The 21543-nt window shown below is 39.4% G+C and overlaps 1 protein-coding gene across 5 annotated transcripts in view; it reads right to left on the reverse strand.

Annotated features, from left to right (window-relative positions):
- Positions 1 to 21543, reverse strand: part of DGKI (diacylglycerol kinase iota) — a 206020-nt gene that overhangs the window by 122295 nt on the left and 62182 nt on the right. For all 5 annotated transcript variants that reach the window (XM_057427931.1, XM_057427929.1, XM_057427930.1 and 2 more), the window contains exon 2: positions 6482 to 6590. In XM_057427931.1, the coding sequence (XP_057283914.1) occupies positions 6482 to 6590 (109 nt within the window). The remainder of the gene's footprint in view (positions 1 to 6481; positions 6591 to 21543) is intronic.

Below are 21543 nucleotides of genomic sequence, written 5' to 3' on the forward strand. Positions count from 1 at the left end.
TGAGACAAAATGACTCACCCTGGGACAACATAACTGCTGGATCTGACAGAAGGAGTGGTGGGTTAAAGGTTGGTTCAGTGGGACCTGATGGTTTTAGTACCAATTTGGTGTTAGAGCAGTTTAACTGACCTGTCAGATCATGCTTTTAGTCTGACACATTTTGCTTTGACTTGCTACATAGTGAAGGGACAGTCCATCATCATGGATAAAACAGCAATGACCATAGCCTAGTATTCTGCTGTTAAAAAGAAAATTTGGAACTCTCCTTCCTTGCCTGGCTTCCCAGCCTTTGGAAGAGTGGGAACTCGGTGTCCTGTGAAGACCTGCTCACTGAAGCGGAGGCAGCAGTGCTTTCCCAGTAGATGCAGTCTGCCTCACAGGGGACACATGAACTCAATGTGCTCTCCCACATGGAGACCTCTCATTTGATTGCTCCTGATCCATTACCACCTTAATAGCAAACAAAAATAATTTCAGTACAGCAAGCATTCCTTGCATATGAAACAAAAAACACACACAATCCCTCCCTTCCCTGATGTGAGAGAGAAATAGGGATTCAAGGGCTAGGAGTATGGGAACAATGTAATTACATGTGTGGGATCATAACTTGTGCACATTTCACCAATTCAGGTACATTTCTTAAATGCCCCATCATGGCTAAATGACAGAGTAAGTATTACCATTTTTCTAAAGCCCTTAAGTACGTCTATACCTCACTGTTCTTCAGGCTGCAGTCAGCATGGTTGCATGGTTTCAAAAGCAATACAGATAAACCCGAGTAATTTAATTTGCCATGACAAGCAGCTGCACATATTCAAAAAAACACATCAGTTAGTCCAACTTTCTAGTTCAAAGGAGTTGTAACTCCAATTGTAATAGGAAGAATGAAGCATTCCAACACTCCTGCCAGGACTGGCCTTCTGCAAAAAAAAATTGTAAGACAGATTCCTAAAATAAGCCATTAAGAATTTTTTCCCCTTGCTAACACTCCAGTGAGAGAGAGTAACCTTCTTACAAATATACATTTGGGTGATAAACATTTTAGTGTAAAGTTAGTGCTCATCAATCTAAATTTAATTAAATATATTTGTAAGCAAAAAATACCTTTAGCCCTTTTCTTCATGATGTCACTATTAAGCAGAAACAAGCTTGTTTGGATGTCTTTTCCCCAAATGTGTGTGTCTCACGTTTGGCTTGTGTTTTACCCTTAAATCTAAAATTCCAGAGTTTGCAATGCTTATGTTGCAAACAGCTGCAATGTCCTAAATGTTTTTCTGTTGAATTATATTCTCAATTTAGCACATTTTAATTTCAGAATATTCTTCATGTAGAAGTCACCTTTTCTTTAATTATTACAAATGTAATACATGGACATAAAAAAAACAAACAACAAACCCCATTGTGCAGATGCAGTACTATATCATTATTTCAAAATAACTTGCAGATACATAGGCTCCAACTTTCAGAACTACTTTTGGACATGTAACTTTTAGGCCTGGTTCACCACATTCTCTATCTTATTATGCTATTTTCTTTTCCACCACCACGCTTTCCAACATCTCTGCATCAGTTGCCTACTCCTGTATTCTTTGTTGACCTCTTGAGACTACTGTCATCTAAAATATCATCTGTATGCTGAAGCAGAATAACAATGTTTGTCTTCACAAAGGAGCAATGTCCAGCCACTATCAACTGAGATGATGATTCCCTATGTTCTCATGAACCATTATTTCAGCTGACAAAAGCTTTGCTACAAAAAAGACTGAAGTTAAGGGGAAAAATATACCTGTTTTCAAGAAGGGCATCTTCTGTAGTATTACTCTATCCTCTATAATACTGGGGAAAAAAATAGAGATGGCCACCATTTTGAAATATGACAACCCTTTTTTTTCTGTTTCAGTCTCTCTGGAAAGAATACTAGTTCACAAAACCTCAATGAAGAAGCAACAGCAGGGTAGGACTACTGATTCTGAACCCATGGCTTCCTGTGATCTGCACACAAAATTTCAGCAGTTTTTAAGTATGCATGGAGCCTGCATTCAGCACTAGTTATTTAAGTGGAACTAAAGCTCCCAGCACCTGTACAGGCACAGCTACAGGTTGAGCAAAGAAGAGATTCAGAGCAGCCCTGCAGAGAAGGACTTGGGGGTGCTGGTCGATGAGAAAATGAACATGAGCCAGCTTTAGGGTGCGCTCGCAGCCCAGAAAGCCAACCGTATCCTGAGCTACATCAAAAGGAGCGTGACCAGCAGGTCGAAGGAGGTGATCCTGCCCCTCTACTCTGCTCTTATGAGACCTCACCTGGAGTATTGTGTGCAGTTCTGGTGTCCTCAACATAAAAAGGACATGGAACTGTTGGAACAAGTCCAGAGAAGGGCCACGAGGATGATCAGGAGACTGGAGCACCTCCTGTATGAAGCTAGGCTGAGAAAGTTGGGGCTGTTCAGCCTGGAGAAGAGAAGGCTGTGTGGAGACCTCATAGCAGCCTTCCAGTATCTGAAGGGGGGCTATAGGGATGCTGAGGAGGGACTCTTCATTAGGGACTGTAGTGACAGGACAAGGGGTAACAGGTTAAAACTTAAACAGGGGAAGTTTAGATTGGATATAAGGAGGAAATTCTTTCCTAATAAGGTGGTGAGGCACTGGCATGGGTTGCCCAGGGAGGTTGTGAGTGCTCCATCCCTGGTGGTGTTTAAGACCAGGTTGGACAGAGCCTTGGGTGCCATGGTTTAGTGTGAGGTGTCCCTGCCCATGGCAGGGGGGTTAGAAATAGATGATCTTAAAGTCCTTTCCAACCCTAACTATTCTATGATTCTATGTTTTTATGTGACTAAAGGATACCCATACCACAGGGTTCTCCTTTCTCATGTGAGCGTCTGATAATGTAGATCTCTTTAACTGAATACTCACTTCCCAATTGCAAAACTTAGTCGTGCAGAAACTCTAATGGAAGGGAAATATCCCTCAGTGTAAAAATTAGTATAGCTTTTAGGAATTGATGATACAGAAGCCAAACCTTTCACATAGAAAAGAAATGCATTTATTCACATTACTGAGAGAAATATTTCATCCTATGTAAAACACATTAGCATATTAAATGTATGTTAATTATCTGAAGTCTACATCACTAGGCAGTTATAAACACATACTCTCCATGAAAGTAAATGAACAGCACTACTGACTAATGCTAAAAAGACCCAGAACATAATGCACTGCAAAGTCACGTTCACCAATTATAAATACCTCACTAGCACAGGCCTTCTTACTGTCTATTTATCTAGCCCATACTTCATCAGTTTGTCTACAAGGGTGTAATGGGAGATAGTTTTGAAAGCCTTGTAAAAGTCAACATAACAGCCATTGCTCTTCCCTCATCCCCTCATTAAATGACCAAGCAAGTCATTTAAGTATAGAAGGCGGTCAGGTTTGTCAGACATTATCTCCTCTCCATAGATCCATTCTGACTACTCTCAATCACTTTCTTATTCTTAATATTTTTGGAAATGGCTTCCAGAAAGATTTGCTCCAACACCTTCCTAGGAATGAAGGTGAGGCTGATCAGTCTGTAGCTCCCTGGATCCTCCTCCTTGTTCTTGAAGGCAGGATTAACATTTGCCTTTTTGCAGTCCTTAGGAACCTCCTCTGATCATTATGACCTTTCAAAGACAACAGACTGCTCGTGCAATTATACCGGCCAGCTCTCTCAGCACTTACGTGTTCATCCCACCAGGCCCCATAGACTTCTGTATGTTTAGCCTGAGCCTGAGCCTTCTGTAATTGAATCATCCTCTACAAAAGTAAATCTTCCTTGGTTCAGTCACTGATGTCAGGGACCTGGCATTCTTGAAGTAAAAAAAGAGGTTAAATAAAAAACCAAAACATTGAGCACATTGGGTTTTCCAGGTGCTTTGTCACCACACCCCTTGCTCAATTCAGCAGTGTTCCTACTGCTGTTGATATGCCTACAGAAACCATTCTTGATGCCCTTCATATTCCTGTCAACACTGGATGAGGTCTGGCTTTCCATACCCCATACATATGCAATTGTGTAGTGCCTTTTACAATTCTTCTGGGTGGGTCTGACCCTGCTTCCATATATTGCTAAAAGGCAGTTTTCAGCCTCTACTCAAATGCATAGTTTTCTATTCCTGTTAGGATGTATACAATTCTTTTTCTTTTACACATACAATTTATGGTATACGGTTATAATAGTTGTCATCTGAAAAACATCCAGTTTGCACCCAGGGAACTCTGACTGTGCATTCACAGAACACAAAGCACAAATAAGTCTCACATTTTTTTCACAGAACTCCAAGAATGGAAGCTGCATGTCTTCAAATGATTCTTTAAAAGACATAACCAGGGTTTTAAGTTTTGTGGTCGTGGGCCATAAATGCCTGCTTAGGAAGAAGGCGAGAAATAGACATCAACAGACAAATGCATTACAGACAAACAAAATGAGATATATTTGACCAGCAGGAAGCTCAACACATGAACATCCTAGTGGCTGACAAGATTTTTGTAGGCACCAAAGAAAGCAAGACCTAGAAGGCAGTACTTAGGAAGGAAATTACAGGATGACTTTGTGCAAAAGCTTATGGTTATTTTCCTTGGGAGTAAATGGCACCATGAATATAGACAAATATCTAGATCCCCAGTGGTACACAGGCACGGTATGAGGTGGCTCAATCGGTACTGGGCTAGAATCTCAGTCCAAATCTTGGCTAGAATTACTTAGTTTATCATTTAACACATGGGAGTGATGCCTAAAATGGTGGAGGGTGGGAGAAGGGGCTATGCTTAAACATATCACAGGGACAGGCATTTGAGGTGGTTCCTTTATAATAAGGCATATTCTGCATTCCCCTCTGGCTATAACATCACATACTCCAGAGAATATATTTCCTATGGCCCTGCTGTGAAAAGATAACATTAAATTAGACAAACCAGCTACAAGTTAACATGCATTAGGTGTAGCAAATGTTATGAAACTGGGCATTTGTAAGACTGTTAGAAAAAAGAAACTTCAGGGATGACAGATAGTAGCAACAGCAATAATAAAGGCATACAGTTTCTTATTGTGAAAGGGCTTCAGAGGCATCAGAATCCTCATCTCCATTTTGCAGCAAGAGAGGCTGAGGTATCAAGAGGTAAAAAAATTCATTTGAGCTCACTCACAAGGTAAGTTGGCAGAGTAGAGAATGGAAATCCCACTCTCTGAATCAGTGTCCTATTCACAAGACCATCTGATACTGGCAAATCACCTTGAAGGAATAAGCAACAGTGGAGACTGTAGCCAGGAAATTCCACTTATCACTGTGAAGACAACAGTGAGGAAACATTTTCTACTACAAAGACAAGTGACAGTATATGTTCATGTCATTTAGACTTTGGAAAGCTCTCCCATCATGGGTCCTTGGAGAATCCTCCTCAGAAATACTGAAGAGCAGGATGACATAGATGGGGATACAAAATGCACTGCTTAATGCTGCCTTCCAGTGATTAAACATGAAAACTTCATGTCCGTCTCCAACACATCTTGATCTAAACATCTTTTCACTCTACCAAATATAACCTTGTATTTAAACATTTGTATTTAAAACTTACATTTTTTCTTTATTGACATTTGCTACCCATTATAAACTTTGGTCTTTCAAGAGGATTCTGTGTAAGCTTTCAAACTATTCTTAGCACATATCAGTGCATAACCACATGGGAGATGCATGGGAATGGTTCAAGGTCTGTACCAGGAGAGGTTCAGACTTTATATTAGGAAATATTTCTGTAGTGACAAAGTGGTTAAACACTGGAATAGGTTTCCTAGAGAGGCAGTCAATGCCCTGAGCCTGTCAGTGTTTAGCAACATCTAGACAATGATCTTAACAAAGTACTTTAACTTTTGGTCAGCCCTGAAGTGGTCAAGCAGTTAGACTACATAATAGCTGTATGTTCCTTCCAACTGAAATATTATATTCTATTCCAAACAGGTCCCGTATATAGTAGTCCAGAAGCACAACAGAAGGAAGATGGGAGAGATGGAAACATGATCTCTTTCTACAAACCAGCTTGGGCCAAGGAGATATCTAGCCCTGCCTACAAAGTATTGTGAGCAAATATTTCTATTACCTACTCTACAGACCCAGTCAACTCTACCTGGGCCTTCAGCCTTAAATTCTGGCCCATCAAGCAGAGGTTAAAAACCTTGCTGTGCTAAAATCAGACCCTCTTTGGATGGCAAGAAGGCAGTGATCCAATGTAAGAAGACAGCTCCTGAGCTTGAAAAACTGAACAGCTGTCCTGTGCTGCTCAAGTCTCTACAAGTTTCCATCTCTCCCTTGTGCTTCATTTCATAATAGAAGCATGCTCCTAATGACCAGCACTAATTCTCATAGCAATACAATGTCTTATGTTGATTTAAAGATGGAGACAGCACTAGTGAGAGATACTGCTCAAATTAACTGCCAAAAAACAAAATACCTACAGTCCACTCTAAGGCTGCCCTTGGTTCCTTCACAGGTCCATTGGAGACTGCGATGTTGACAGAATGCACAGGAGCCAAGTGCTGGAGGCCTGACCTGGAAATTGCTTTCCTGCATATTAAAACAAAACAAAACAAAACAAAAACAAAAACAAACAAATAAATAGAGTGCATATCCAGTATAATTACCCAACATAATTATCCACACCACCCTTCTCCAGAAATCAGAAGAGCCAGTACAGCATCTAATTTCAGCTTGGGCAAAATGGTGCTTGAATGACATCCCCAGCTAAAGCAGTTTAGGAAAAGAATAAAGTAATCTGATCACTGAAAATTACTGTTTAATGAAGATCGGTTACTCATCTGGCACTAAGCTGAAATATCAAATCCAGTGGACTCCACATGGTTCTGTCTGCCAGTTTCAGTGGAGTCCTCATTAGTTACACCTATTCCTTATTTACCAGCTGAACCTGCTGAATCAATCTATACATAATTCCAAATAGCCTTTATTGTAGGAATGAAATATGAGTTTGTATGAAGAGAGCAACATCTGTTGCCTTTACTTAGTTTATAGGCTGGGAAAAGTCGTGCATTCGGTGTCCGACTACAACAGGATAAGGGGACGCTATGTAGTCAGGAAGTTAAGACCTTATTTGATCATAACAGCAGCCCTCAAGGTATTACAGCTTCTTTCCACTTGTATTTCAATTCTTTTTGGTCCAAAGTCATTCTAACAGCTCTTGAGGCACAGATATGGCCTCCCACAGTTCACAGATGGTGACCAGGGACCCTCCTGGAGCCACATGAGTGATGAGGGAAACACGGCCTGTTTCCCTAGAGGCAAGCTGTCCTGCTGTATCCGCCTGGAACAGTGAACCACTAGGCAGAAGCACAGTACACTACTGATATAAAGCTCAGCTGCACTTGGACAATAGGTTTCATAAAGCTTCATAACATTATTGTGTTGCATATTTTAGCACCTGATGGTGGTGGCTGAAGCAATTTCACAGTTTCAGCTGCAATGATGCAGAAGAGGACAAAAACATCTGAAGGAGAGATCTCCTTTTGAAAGCCAGATACACACATCCCCCACAAAGCAAAATGACGGTCTGTTTGTGTAAAGTGCATTTTTGTGATACCACTCCCACAGTGCGACAGCTATTTATAGCATCTCCTAATCTTACCACTGTCCCAAGGCAATAAAGGTCAATTGAGCCAGTGATGACAATCCAGGTCAGCCATATGCTAAATAAATCTTTTCATTGTCCTGAAAATATACAGTGCAATATTTATCCACAGTAAAGGAGCTTGGAAGCCTCACTGCTCACAGTGCATGTCTGGAAAAATCGAGTGGGCCGAATCAGAATCTCTTACATTCCCTTTCCTGTGGGTAGCATGAACGACTCAGAACATTAACATAAGCCTCTGATCATCTAATGCCCCCTTTCCACTTAATGTGGGCAAGACACTGACATTAAGGCTTTTTTTCCATAACATTTTGCATCTGACAAAAACTTTTTAGAGGGAAGGAGCCCAAGGAAAAGACTCGCATTACTTGGTGATATATGAGAAGCAAACAATTTAGCAAGAAAGATTTTATGCCATATATGTCAGTACAACATAAGCTACACATCTCAATGACAGGATTAAGACCTTAAAGAAATAAACTGTAAGAAACTACAATTTTTTTATACCTATATTTTTCCAGAAAATTGGCAGTTTTCTTTCATGCTGTTTTGGATATCAATTTAGTTATTAGTTTTTCCTCAGCACAAGAGCACATTCTGTGTGTATTCATGTTTTTTAATGGAAATGGGGCAGTATCACGTTTTTCACCCTGCATCACTGACAGCAATAAACCTACCTAGTCCTGCTGTCGTAATAGAGTAAGGTAGAACCCACTTTGTGCACAGCAGTTCTTAAGCAAAGGTGGTTGAATAATAAAGAGTTAGCAGTTTATTATTTGATGAGAAATGCCAACATTTTCAGCCAATGTAGCTTACAGCCTATTACTTGTCAAGCAATACAGCCTGTAAAGTTGCATGCATTCACTAAGCAAATTTACTCAAGCAAAGTCTAACGATGAGTACTCCTAAGACCAAATTCATCTGACTAGTCTTCAGACAAGGCTTCTCCAGCTGGAAGGAAAATTCAGCAGAGACTTAAAAGGTAAATATGCCTTATGTACGGCTACAGACATCTCAGCATCAAGCCTTGGATGCAATTTCAAGTCATACTGGAGATGTGCAAGCCTCCTGCAGCAGAACCTAAGACTTGGCCCACGTCCCTTCAAAAGCAAGCTGAGGCTGATGAGCCTTTTGGGGGAGACTTGGCAGTGTTTTGTGCCAACAGCCTGCCCTTTCTCTGCATGCCAAGCTGGATTTATGGCTTTGTCTGAAACACAGACACGACAATAATGCCCTTTTTTTCATGTTTGTTTTAAAGTAAAAGCCTTAAAATTACCTCAGGGATTGCAAATTTGCATGGACCAGCCAGAGGTGACCCTCAGGCCCAGGGACAAGCTAAAAATGTCTACTTTTACACAGCTTCTTATCAGAACTTTGTCTCTGAACAAAGAGAGACAGTGTCAAAACACACTGCAGAAGCCTTTCCCATTAAAGAAAAAAAAAAGGAGGTCAGGCTAAAGAGCAAACACATGGCCTTCTAATAAGTGCAAGGCAGATGAGACAGGGGAAAATAGGGGGAAGGGAAGGTAGCGCAAATCTGATAACAGAACAGATGCCGAGTAGCCAGGAGATCACATCTCATATTACTTTAACTAGCAGATTACACCACCTGGCACTTTTCCAACAGCAAGGTAACACCAGTGGCTTTTACTTAGCTTTCCCAGCAATTTCATCTCCACTGCTCTGAGTGCATGAATGAAAACACAGGCTTGACAGACAGCCTTTCCCATAGAAGCAGAAGTAATCGCTGTTCTCCAGATAGAAGACAGCCATAAAAAGTGAAACTGCTTTCATGATATGTTCCATTCTTGAGGCTACAAATCCACAACTTTGTTAATATGGGCACAACAGCCAGCTTGCGGTGTAGCAATCAACAAATAAACATTACATGACAAGTAATGAGCTGTATTTTGGTAATTACTTCTTCATATCCAGTAATTTTTAGTAGATGTTATTATCAACTTAGCTGACACACCACCCCTGTGAATGAGCATGGGTGCATAGAGAAGTGTATGCTATTAAATATACAACAAACAAAAAGATCTGATACTAATTCCACAGTTGATCTCATTAAAAAAAATTTAGAGTAGTTCACTGTCTTGGGAGCCAAAAGCAAGCAGATATTCAAGATATTCAAGTCTAACATGTTTCTTTTTTCTTATTTCTTTTTTTGTAAAAAAAAAGCATTACAATTTCATTTTGCTGAAAAGTCAGGCGAGACTCAACCTACTTATTAGATCAAAGGATACATGTTTTATAAGGGGGGATTTGAGTTTATATCCCAGGCTTTGGCTTTACTGAGACTTTTCTTCCACCTCAGGCATGTAAAAATCCTCCAATGATTTGTTTAGACTGAATAGTTATGCCTGAATCCTCAAAGACAGCAAAAGACAATTAGTCAATAGTGTGAAGCTTATTTAAACATTAGGAAAATCTATTTGGAAAAGAGAGAGTAAGCTAGTGCTGTGCATAGTTAACAGATCTGAGTGTCATTTTAGTCAGTACAACTGTTGGAGTAGCCACCTTTCCAGGCTGGAGTTATTTCCCTTCTTTCCATAGGGGCATAATTTACCATTGGGGTAGCCTTTCAGCTGCAAGGTTGAAAGATCATAAAAACACAGACACTGGCTTCTACAGATCCTATGGCTAGGATATCTGCCAGGAGAGAGATTTCTGTAAGTCTTTTCTCAAAGTTAATCCAGATATTTCCCAGAAAACAACAGCCATTTCTATACCAACGTTTAAGTTACCATAGCTCTGCTCTTCTTTGAATATCCAATGCAGATAAACCCTACACCTGCCAGCTTTCAGCTTTGTCAACCACAACTTGAAAATCCCTGTATAAGGCCAGACAATACATGAACAATTTCTATGTCTCCAAGTTTGCTTGGAGGTGGTTTTCACTCCCACTGTTTGGTGCTTATGAGAGTCACAAACAAAATGTACTGGCTAAACTCAGGCATTATTTAAGTTTTCCCCACGCATCTCTGCTGACTGCGCAGTGCTCCTGCAACCTGCTGTTCCCAGCTTGCCTTCTGAGTATGTAATATTCTCCTCTCAAGCTGACCACAGGCCAAGGACTATTTCACTGCAACACCAAGATTCCCAAATTTTTTCATTCTGTATAAAATAAGACAACTTCAGTCAAATCAAATAATTTTTCTAGTCTAGTATCCCATCTCTGACAACAGCAAGTAGCAGGTGTTTAGAGAAGCGCTGGCACAAATTAAGTGATCCTCCCCCTGATATACTCCAGTCCCAGCTTCCAGTAATTGGTAGTTTAAGGACTTCCTGAGCTGGAGGCTGCTTCCAGACCTTTGTGCTTAATAGACTGTAATGGTTCTTTACTCTAGGAATGTGTTGGTCTTTCCCTGAACCCATTTATTCTCTTGGTCTCCACAGTAGCCTATGTAATGAGCTCCTCAATTTAATTAAGGCCAGTGTAAAGTACTTACTTCTGTCTGTTTTTAAAATTCTGCCTGATAATTCAATTGGTGCATCATATTGTGCAGAACAGCAAGTAATCACTTGACTCTCTACACCTTCTGTGATTTTATGAATCTATTCATATACCCCTCCATTCACCTTCCCCTCTGAAGTGGAAGCATCCTAGACTGTGTTGTCGTTCGCTGATACTGAAGCTGCTCTATCTTTGTCAATGTTTTCTAGCTCAATTATATCTTTTTTTGAGGTAGGACTGCCAGAATCAGAACAAGTATTCCAGAGGTTTATCAGTGATGTCATTGTACTATCTCTATTGTTATCTTTTTCCCCTCCCTCATTCTGAGCCCTTTATTTGCCTTTTTATCACTATGAGCACTAAATTAATCATTTCATAGAAGTACTAGTAATTATCCAAAGATCCCTTTCCTGAATCCTAAATGGTAATATGAAGCCCAAACTTTTAAGCTTTTTTTCCCTTCTGTGCATTATTTTGCCTTCATCAATCCCACATTTCAACTGCAATTTGCTGCAGTCATTCAGCATCATAAGATCCTTCTGTAAATTTTCCCTGATTAATTGTGCAGAGCAGCAGCAAGCTTTTCCCCCTCACACTTTGCTCTCTATAAGCAGTGCTGCCTGCATCACAGATCCTCAGGTTAACCACGTGGACATCATCCCTTTTAGCCCTAGTTTCTGTGCCAAAAGCTTTTTTCCTGCCTCACTGGAAGCTTTCTGAAAGCCCACATGTGCTCCCCTTCAGCCAGACCATCCCGGTTCATGGGTCTCATGCCTGTCAGCAATTTCTGCAAGACTCACAAGACCTGACTTCCTTAGGAAAAGCTGTGCTGGCTCTCCTCCAGCACATCACGTTCAGATGTTCATTTGCTAATCCTGCATCTTATCAGCAGCTCTACCAGTTTCTCTGATTAAAAATTGCTGCTGGGTTACCCCATCAGCACTCTGTGAGCCCCCATGTGACTACCCCACCCCTTCTAGACTGGAGCTGGTTTAAGGGAGCTATTATAAAGCCCTTTCAGCAAATTACTGTTTGAGTTCCATCAGGATACTTAACAAAATCAAATCCTAGTGATTAGATATTGGCCCTTTTGTCAATGTGGTCTTTAGCTTTTTACATTAACCTTCCCATTTTCCTTGGGTTCATCTACGCAAATAGCGGCTCAGCCTTAGACACTCTCGGTCACCCTCAGCAGTGAACACTGATGCAAGAAACTCAATTAGCACTAAAAAAACCTCAACTCCTTGTGAAATACTCACTTATGTGTGTGTCATTGCCTGCTGCCCAAGGAACCAGGGTATGGAAAACCAAAGATCTAGGTAGCTTCCCAGCCACCCAACATCAACATCTGTAAGACCCCAACAGACCTTTCCTCCCTCCCTCTCAACCCCTCGCCACACAGCCCCATCTGATAAAAGCTGCATGGAAACTGGTACACCTCCATGAAACACTGCAGCTCTATGCAGCTCTGTCCAGCTTTGCTTTCAGCCTCAAGCCTCGCCCTCCTCTACCTAATATGCAGCTTATATCCACTAGAGACAAACTTGAAGACAATGAAACAAATTTCTACTAATAATCTTACCAAGCACTTCAAACAGCAATCCCAGAGATGAAAGGCAACTACAGTACACCAACTCCCCAAATATGTTCTGGAAGGAGCATTTGCATCTATCACATCAAGCAGCTTGCATTGATGAGGTGTAAGACAAAAAGAGCATCCTAACTTTTCTGCAACCATCTCCTTGATTAAAGTAAGAGATCCAGTAGACACAAAAAACCCCACAAGAATTCTGTGAAAGGAAATAAGAGACAAAGCAGAAGGAGTATAAGACCTGCAGAAAGTTTGATCAGGATAACAGAGGAAGAGTCTTTATCTCATGATGTTGTCTTTTCTGAATTAAAACCGCAGTTCACTTTCGTTTCTGTGTTCTCCACACAAAAGGGATATTCTGTAAAAGTAAGTCCATTCAAACTCTGAGTGCAAGAGTGGTAGGTTACTTTTCCTACCCCAAAAGGACAAAACAGGTTCATGAAAGAGGTTGTATGTTAAGAGGCATTCACAAGTTGTGTTCTGAATAGATGTTTACAGCTTCTTAAATGCAGACATGCAAATTGTTACTACTCTGCAGTTATACTTGGACCTCAGATTAGTGTCAAGACAACACAAGTGGGAGTAGTCCAAGTGCTGGTCAAAGATCTGTAGTATTCTAATTTTTCTGTTCTCTGTTTATCATCACCAGTAGACATATAGTAAGCAACAGATTTTACTTTCTGGAAAGTAAATTATGGATGCAATTAGATCCAGAGCTGTGTTTAATTACCCAATCCCTTAAATCTTATTTTACATCAGGAGTTAATCTTCTCAGAAGCTGGAGAAAGCATATACCTTCATGTCAGTTCCTATAAAGGGGACTAATATCTTGGCCTAGATATATAAATCATTTCAGAGTCTATATTGCACTAAAATCACTGTGACTTTGCTCCTACATGCCTTCATTGGTCAGGCCCTGGGTTCAGCTAGCTCCCCTGGAAATTCCATAACAATCCTCAGCTGCAGTGTGGAAACTGAAAAAGCCTTACATCCAAGAGTTGATAATTAATCAGATACTTCATTATAAGAAAAAGTCAAAGTCATGTGGAATTTCTGAGCTCATATCAGAGCTCATATTTTTATATATATATATATGTATATATATCACTGGGTATCAGCCATTTCTTGGTCTTCCTTTTGTTCACTTCAGGTGTTTTTACCTTCACTCATAATTTATTCCCTAGATTTCTTTCTAAATAGGAAAAAAACATCAAGGGTACTTTATAAAGTATCCTTTATAGGGTACTTTGATAGAAGGCAACAAAATTTTAAGACAAAAAGAGTCCTTCCCAATCTTTTGTTTAAATGTTATTTCTGAAAAGATATGCTCAAATGTGGTGCTTACTCTTACCAGAAAAAAGTGACAAACCTTGGAGGACTCCTTACAGCAACAAAAGTGTCAGTATTTATTTGTTCAGGGAGGAAAGGAAAAAGTTTATACAGTTAGTGATTCAATAAAGATTAAGAGTATACTTTACCCTTGTAATTCACCAAGAAAGAGACTAATAAAGGATCCTATGAAAACAGGAACAAAATACAAATGTTTTCTTGAAGTGAATTATTTTGCTTAATTTTTGCTGAAGTCAAACCAATTTGTTTTAGGAGAGGTGTTTTATTTCTCTTTTTAGCCTTTAGCTATGAATGCCAGGTCTGGAAAAGACCTTCTAGGTCACGAAATCTAGTATTCATTGTTTCAGACAAACTTATCATCTGTTTGAATTCATAAAGTTATCAAGGTCCATCTCAAATGTTGCTCCTCCTCTCTTATTTCCACTGAGAAGCTATGCCAGATCTCCACTCTTATCATTAAGATCATTTTTTTTGTAATTTCCATCCAATTTGCATCCCCCTGCACAATCTTCCTTAAATTTTTACTACTAGAATTATCATATTTCATCCAAAGATTAAAGTTGAACTGACAACCAGTGGTTTTTATATGATATTTCTACACAATAAAGGCACCTGAAAGCCTTGATCTAGAAATCCTTAAAGCCTTGGGTCAAAACCCTTTGAGTGAGATTATGTAGGATGGAGATGTGTATAGGGAGTTGGAAGCTCACATTTCAAAGATTCTGGAATCAATCAAGTAAGGGGGATGATAAAATTTAATAACTGTCTTTCCAAGTAAACAATGAGAAATGCTCTAGGGAACTCTGAGCATAAAGGATTTCCAGCTGCATTACAGACTGGACATCAACATTATAGAAGATTGATGCATTTTTACTATTTCAAAAACCAAAGGAAGTCAGAATGGGAAATATTTTCATGAGAATACATTTGATCCAGACAAAATTACAGGATATGCAGAAGCTGTATTCTGTAGTTCTAGTGTAGACAAAACATGACGATAGCTAATTGAATGGACTTGACTACAATATGACCATGTGGTCTGGGTTTTTTGTCACCATATAAATAATATATTTTCACCAGTTAAATAATATATACTGATTTTCAAAACGGTGCAAATATTCTATGTTATCACTCCGACAACCAGAAAAAAAAAATCAGAAGATTAACATCTTGGTGGCATCAAATAAGCTTCATTAGATCTGGAAGATAAAGAAAGGGAAAAGAAAGCAAGACAAGAAAGGGAGGGAGAGAGGACTAAATCCTCAGCAGTTTAGAACAGCAAATAAAGGAGTTATTTTTATTGTTTAACATTAGTCTTGGAAATGTTTTCTTGCTTCTCAGATGCTACCGCATTGTTTTCAAAAATAACCTAATTCAAGGTAATTTATCAGACCAGGATCCTCCATTGGCATAAGGTATTTGCAAGCTGAAATGTCATTAAGACTCAAGAACTATTTGGTCTCACACAAGCTGTATAATGAACTATTTTGATTTTCTTCTTTTCTATAAATCAAATGTGTGCCTTGCAGTTTTGCACTGTGAGTTTCAGAAAGTTGTTTCAAATGTGTATTTTTCTGGACCTGTTTCCAGGTTCCTGAATCAATAAGTGTCCTTTTCTTTCCTTGTGTAGTCTCTCTTCCTTGAAAATGGAAATAATCGCAAATTCTCACTGTCCATCTCCACATTTTTTTCCCCATTATAAGCTTCCATTTAGCAAACAGGTTAAAAATAAATTCTTCCAGACTTATTTTTCCAAAACAGAAATTGAGAAATTTCCAAACAGAAATTGAAAATGTCACGGCAATCCATATCATTAGTCAAGTAAAGAATACTTCAGGAGTTTTTAGACTGTGGATTAAAGAAAAAAGGGAACATTATATGTAATACTAGAAGAATTTTACCAAGTATTGATACAAGAATCAAATTCTTTTCCTCCCAGATGCACAAATGTCTAGGACTCCAGGAATGACCCAGAACAACATCAAGCTTTAAAACAATCTAAAAATAGCATTATTTTCTAACAAAAGATTTCAAAATCACACAGGACAGAAAAATACTCTCTTCTGAAAAGCAAGTCAGACTTGCAAATTCCAAACACAATTTTTACGGAAAGAAGGAAGTCTAGGTAACAGAGCAGGGAAGGGACTTCAGGCTTTGCCTGCATAGCTCAGGGTGGGGAGGGAAATATCCTACATTTATTTTTCATTACAGCGACACTTGACAAAGGTAGACAAAAATTAGAACTACCATTCACTGACCAAATACATTTTATTTCCTCTGTAAGGCAGCAAGGCGAGAAACTGAGGTGAGACAAAAGTTTTATCCCTCACCTTCCCTCCCCGAGACTGTATGAGTTACAAAGACACGAAAAATTCAGTATCTTTTTCTTCTCGTTCCTCACCACAAAGACTGTACAGTTCAATACCATATACTGCTGTGCTTATAAGATCTTGATTTGAGCACCTGGGACAACAGGCACCTATTTCCTAGCAAGGCTGGACAGGCACTGCCATGCTTCAAACCACTGCACCTTTGTCCCCTCAACACCACTGTTGACTTTCCCCCATTTCCTCTGTCATGTTTTGTATGCAGCAGACTAAGTCCTAAGGGAGCAGGTGTGTGTCCATCACTTCCGATTCCTCTGTCTGAAACAAACTGAAAGACTTCAGCAAAGGGCGGGGAAAGAGGATGTGTTGCAGTAAGTGAATAGCAGATGAAGAAAATGAAAAGCAAGTGACAATTCCCCAGCAAGTCTGTTCCCCCCCTGTTCCTGCAGGACCTCATCCAAAGCTCAAATTCAGTCAAAAGGTTTTGGTTACTTTTAACAAGTGTTAGGATCAAAGCCTGGATTTTCAGATCTTTACACAAGCCAAAAAAATAAACAAGCAATAAGGGATCTGGGTAGAAAATATAAACCATAATAAATCACCACCTTACCCTCTTTCCATCACCAACAACTGTCTGGCAATTTAGACACAAGGAAAAAAGTATACCTGATGTGACAATATTTCCTCTTCCTTCAGTGCACAGAAAGCAGAAAAGTTAAGAGAAAAAGCTGAAGATAAATTTCCAGAACTGGAAGAGAAACTGACTCAAGAGCTGCTCTGAGGTGTTAACTTCAGAATACCCAATATATTTACAAAACATCAATTCATACTTACTTATCCCTGAATAAAACACAAGTTGTCTACCAAAAATACTTACATTTAAAATTTATTTTGAGTATTCAAATTTAATTTATGTGTAACTATTAAAAAAAAAAAAAATTAAAAAAACAGTCTCTGTACCAAACCTTGTGTTTGGAGGAGGAGTGTTTCACATCACATTATGACCATAAAATCACCTATGTCATATAAAAGTACAAATCTCACTATCCCATCAAGGGCCCGCTACCTTCAGCATGCAGCAGCCACTTAAATGGTGCTGCAACGGGAGGTCCAAGACTTGCTCAGTCTGGAGGGTGATTATTGGCCTGCCTCCAGACCCCAAGGTACAGCTATCATGGAGTCACGCCTAGGTCTCACTCTTGGAATAGGAAAGCTTTCGGGGGGACACCAAGGCAGAAAAGTGCAGGCAGTACATGAGAGAGAGCACTGATCTTTATGGCTGAGAAGTGGAGAGCTTCAGCACTCATTAGCAGCTCTGCTCAATCTAATTAAAGAGATGCTGTAACTGGAGTATTTTTTTTTTCTTTTGGAACTAATTTCAAAAATGCTCATTTTTCCCATGATCTGCCCTTTAAACATCTCTTTTTTTCATCTGAATTCTGTTAAAATATACATATGGGGTTTTTCTTCCTCCCTGTTGACTCACCAGTTGTATATAAGCAGGCTAAAAAAAACCCCACCACACAATACAAAGCACTGTCAAATGCACATAACAAGAAAACAACAGGGAGGAAGATTTGGTTTTCCTCTAATTTCTTTTTGGCTACAGTAATACTGGATATTGTTTCTGTACTGCCTATAAAGCTACGGGAAAAGACACGGTTTGACAGTGCTTCTTCAGGGTCAGATAAATCCTCAGACACCAGGAGCTGACAGCAGCCTTCCCACTTCAAGCCCACCTAGAGCTAGAAGAGATCTTGACATTAACCTCATTACAGGGCATGTCACACTACTTGCACGTTAGTTTAATTGGAAAGATTTAGAGAGTACAAAAGGGACTTATAATGCCACACTTAGCTTCTGTGTTGATGTATTACTTGTTTGCTGGAGTCAAAACACTAATATGAAATGAAGTCACTGAACAAGACCACCATGGAATTGAAGGAAAATATTATCTGTTTATACACTGGTTTTATTATGAAATAGTAAGACCAGCTTCTGAGGCTTCTATCAGTGAGCATTAAGATGTGAATAAAACTGACAGCCTGAGACACAAAAGTCCTCTACCACAAAATTACTAGAGCAAAAGGTATAAACTGTACAAACTTCCTGCCCACTTTTACCCTGGAGTTCCTCACCCTCCACCCAGAAGTAACACTTTGAGCAGCAAGAAAGTCCGTCAACAGTTAAATTCAACCCAACTTTGACCTCATCTTTTCTTGAGGCTTTTGAGAAAAGATCCAAGTGTCATTTTCCTCCTGCACACAATAAAAATACATGTTCCCTAACAGTTGACCTGTGCGGGAATGCTGCCTCATTTTACAGTTTCATGCAACTAAATAGTCATTAAATCATGGTGTTTTCAGCCAGAAATACCTTATGGTGGATTAAAATCAGCAAGAGAATGTGGATTGTTCATCGTGCCTTGAACTGTCACTCCAGATGCAGAGTTATTAAAAGAAAAATAATACAATTCCTCTGAATTAAAAAATAACACTTTCCTTGAAAACTTGATTCATTACCTCAACCACACCAAAACCCATAAGGTACAGAAATAAACTTACTGTATTTTTCCTCTCAGTTATTTTAATGTTATATAACCTATTCAAAAAAACACACACAGAAGGAAACCATTTCTTTAGACAGTAATAATCTGATGCACTAAATCACACCTTGACAATAAAATGGCCATTGCTACAACAAATGAGCAAAAACTATCCCAAGTGTTTTTTGCCGCTGATAGATACAGAAGATGCCAGGCCAGGCTGCCCTCTGCAAGCTCATTGCATGTGTGTAACTCAGGAGAGATAAAAACTGACCTTTCCTTTGCATGGAAATCCAACCCCACTTTAGAACATCTGATCCAGTGAGATTGTAATACATATGTGAAAAACATCCAAGCACAGGACAACTAGGTTACTTATGGTTACTTCTTAAGTCATTTCCCCAGCACTCAAAATTGCATTGAATCACTAGGTGTTATACTGATTTTGGTATTACATCTACTTAAAAAGAGAAAGAAATCCATCTTGTATATCCCTTGAATGAATAAAATCTTCACAAAATACTAGTGGACAGTGAAGAGAGGTGGGAGAAGAAATGTTTCTCCTAGGGTGCTACTGTAATTGTACTTTGCCCTCTTTCTAGTGATACTCATCAAGAGAGGTAACAGCACAGCTCGGCCAATCCAACTTGGGGAGTTGACCCTCAGCACAGGAGTCACAAGGAGGAGGAGGTGAGCAAGGCTACATGCACACACCCCCAGCATGCTACTGCACCAAGCTGTCCCAGCTATGTTCTCCTAGCTGCGTTTACCAGAGCAGGACAGTGTGAACACAGTGAAGAAAAAAACACAAACCAATGCCCCATAGCAAATGATAGCTTGATCATCAAATTTTAAGAGGGGAGTGTGCCCAACTGCTGCTCTACCCAGGATTAAAATGTGCTTTTTAGTACTGACTTTTGTTGCTCTTAAGGTGAACACAGTCACTGCTGGTGATAGGGGAGGTACTCACAGAGGAACTACTAGTACGGACTGAGGACCTGCTGGCGAGAACCATTACCTGCAGAAGTACGGTGCTGTTGTGCACAGCTGGAAAAGAGTTCACATACCAACACATCTGCTATAGCAACAGAGAAGGGTAAACCATTGGTTCCAAATTTTGAAAAAAACAAAAAGTACTTAACTGGCAAAGTTAATATGACCACAAGACCATCCTTGCTGGCTGCCTGCACAGCAGGATGTCATGACAAGCTCCACAGGTAATACTGCTTCTGCACAGCCACATTCAGGCTCCAGAGACATGAAGTGATACTGAAAGGTTATAGAAAAGTTCCTACAGAGAAAACTTCACTGGCAAGGCAATTACAGCTACCCAGTAGGGTCCTTGCAATTACAGACAGGTAAGTTCTGTAAAGCAAATACTACAGTAAAGCTCTTGCACAGCTGAAGTGGCATAACTCTGGACTTCAGTAAAGGAAACCCACTTTGTATCACTTGAGGCGTTATCCACAAATTAGATGTTCCTAACAGCAACATACTAAATCAATTATGTAAAAGGACTGGGTTGAAATAAAATAAAATAAAATAAAATAGGCACTTCCAGGGAATATTTAAAAGAATAAGAAAAACTCTCAAATTCCCATTGCTGTTGGAAGCACAGAAACAGGTAACTTCTATATACTAGAACATTATAATCCACCACCAAAAAATCTTTTTTTTTTTTTTTACCTGAGAAAATTTCAGTGCTTCAATCTAAATGAATTTTTAAACTACTTTAGTCTTACTAGTGCAAATCAGAATATGAAAATTACTTCCTCTTAATGATGTGTCATTGTAATTGAGGTCAAATCTGCATCCCTTGGATGTAAACTAGCCTAAAAAACCATTAAGGGAGTGTTTACAGAAGTTATAGGTGCTCTGGAGCTATTTCTTTCACACTGGTATGTAAATCAGATATAAACTTCCCACTTAGTAAAGCTCTAAGAAAAACATAACAGTAAATTATGTACAGTAATAAAAATTGTACTATCTACCGTGTAATGAATACTAATTCAAATTCTCACACCTTTTTTTTTATTCTGATTGCTTTGGTTTTCAAGGCACCTGGCCGCTAAGAGAAATATTGAAACCACAGCCCCTCCACAACGGAGAAACACCTACCTCAATTTGCAGAGAAACTGGTGCTGTAATTTTGCTTATAAAAGGGTCATGATCCAAATGCCAATGGCATTACTTTAACGCTGTTGACAATGCTCTACTAATCAAAGCATACAAGAGAGATGAGGATGAATACCTACACAGGCTATTTGAGTGGCTGCTCATTTTGGTAGGCTTTTGAAACAACACTGCTGGTAGTAGTAATACTGTAAGTTTCATTTTCTTGACAAGTCAGGATTCAGCTTTCCAAAGTTGAGAAATGCGTTATTAACTGATGAAGACTGTAATTTCATCTGGAGGGAACACAATAAATTCGAGCTTTGTTCTCATGGTCTAACATGTCACCAGAAACCTTTGCTGGAGTTACAGAAGTACTACATACAGATGAGAGTGCATTACCTCATCAATAAAATGTTTCAGAAGCTTTTCCAGAAGCAGCAGCAGAAAAACAAAGAGCAATTGAGATTTGAGAGGAACTATTTGTTCTATC

The sequence above is a fragment of the Pezoporus wallicus genome, unplaced genomic scaffold (genome assembly GCF_028554395.1).
Source record: "Pezoporus wallicus isolate ANWC-B61680 ecotype Strahan unplaced genomic scaffold, APGP_CSIRO_Pwel_v1 contig_2908, whole genome shotgun sequence".
In the NCBI taxonomy this organism is placed as follows: domain Eukaryota; kingdom Metazoa; phylum Chordata; class Aves; order Psittaciformes; family Psittacidae; genus Pezoporus; species Pezoporus wallicus.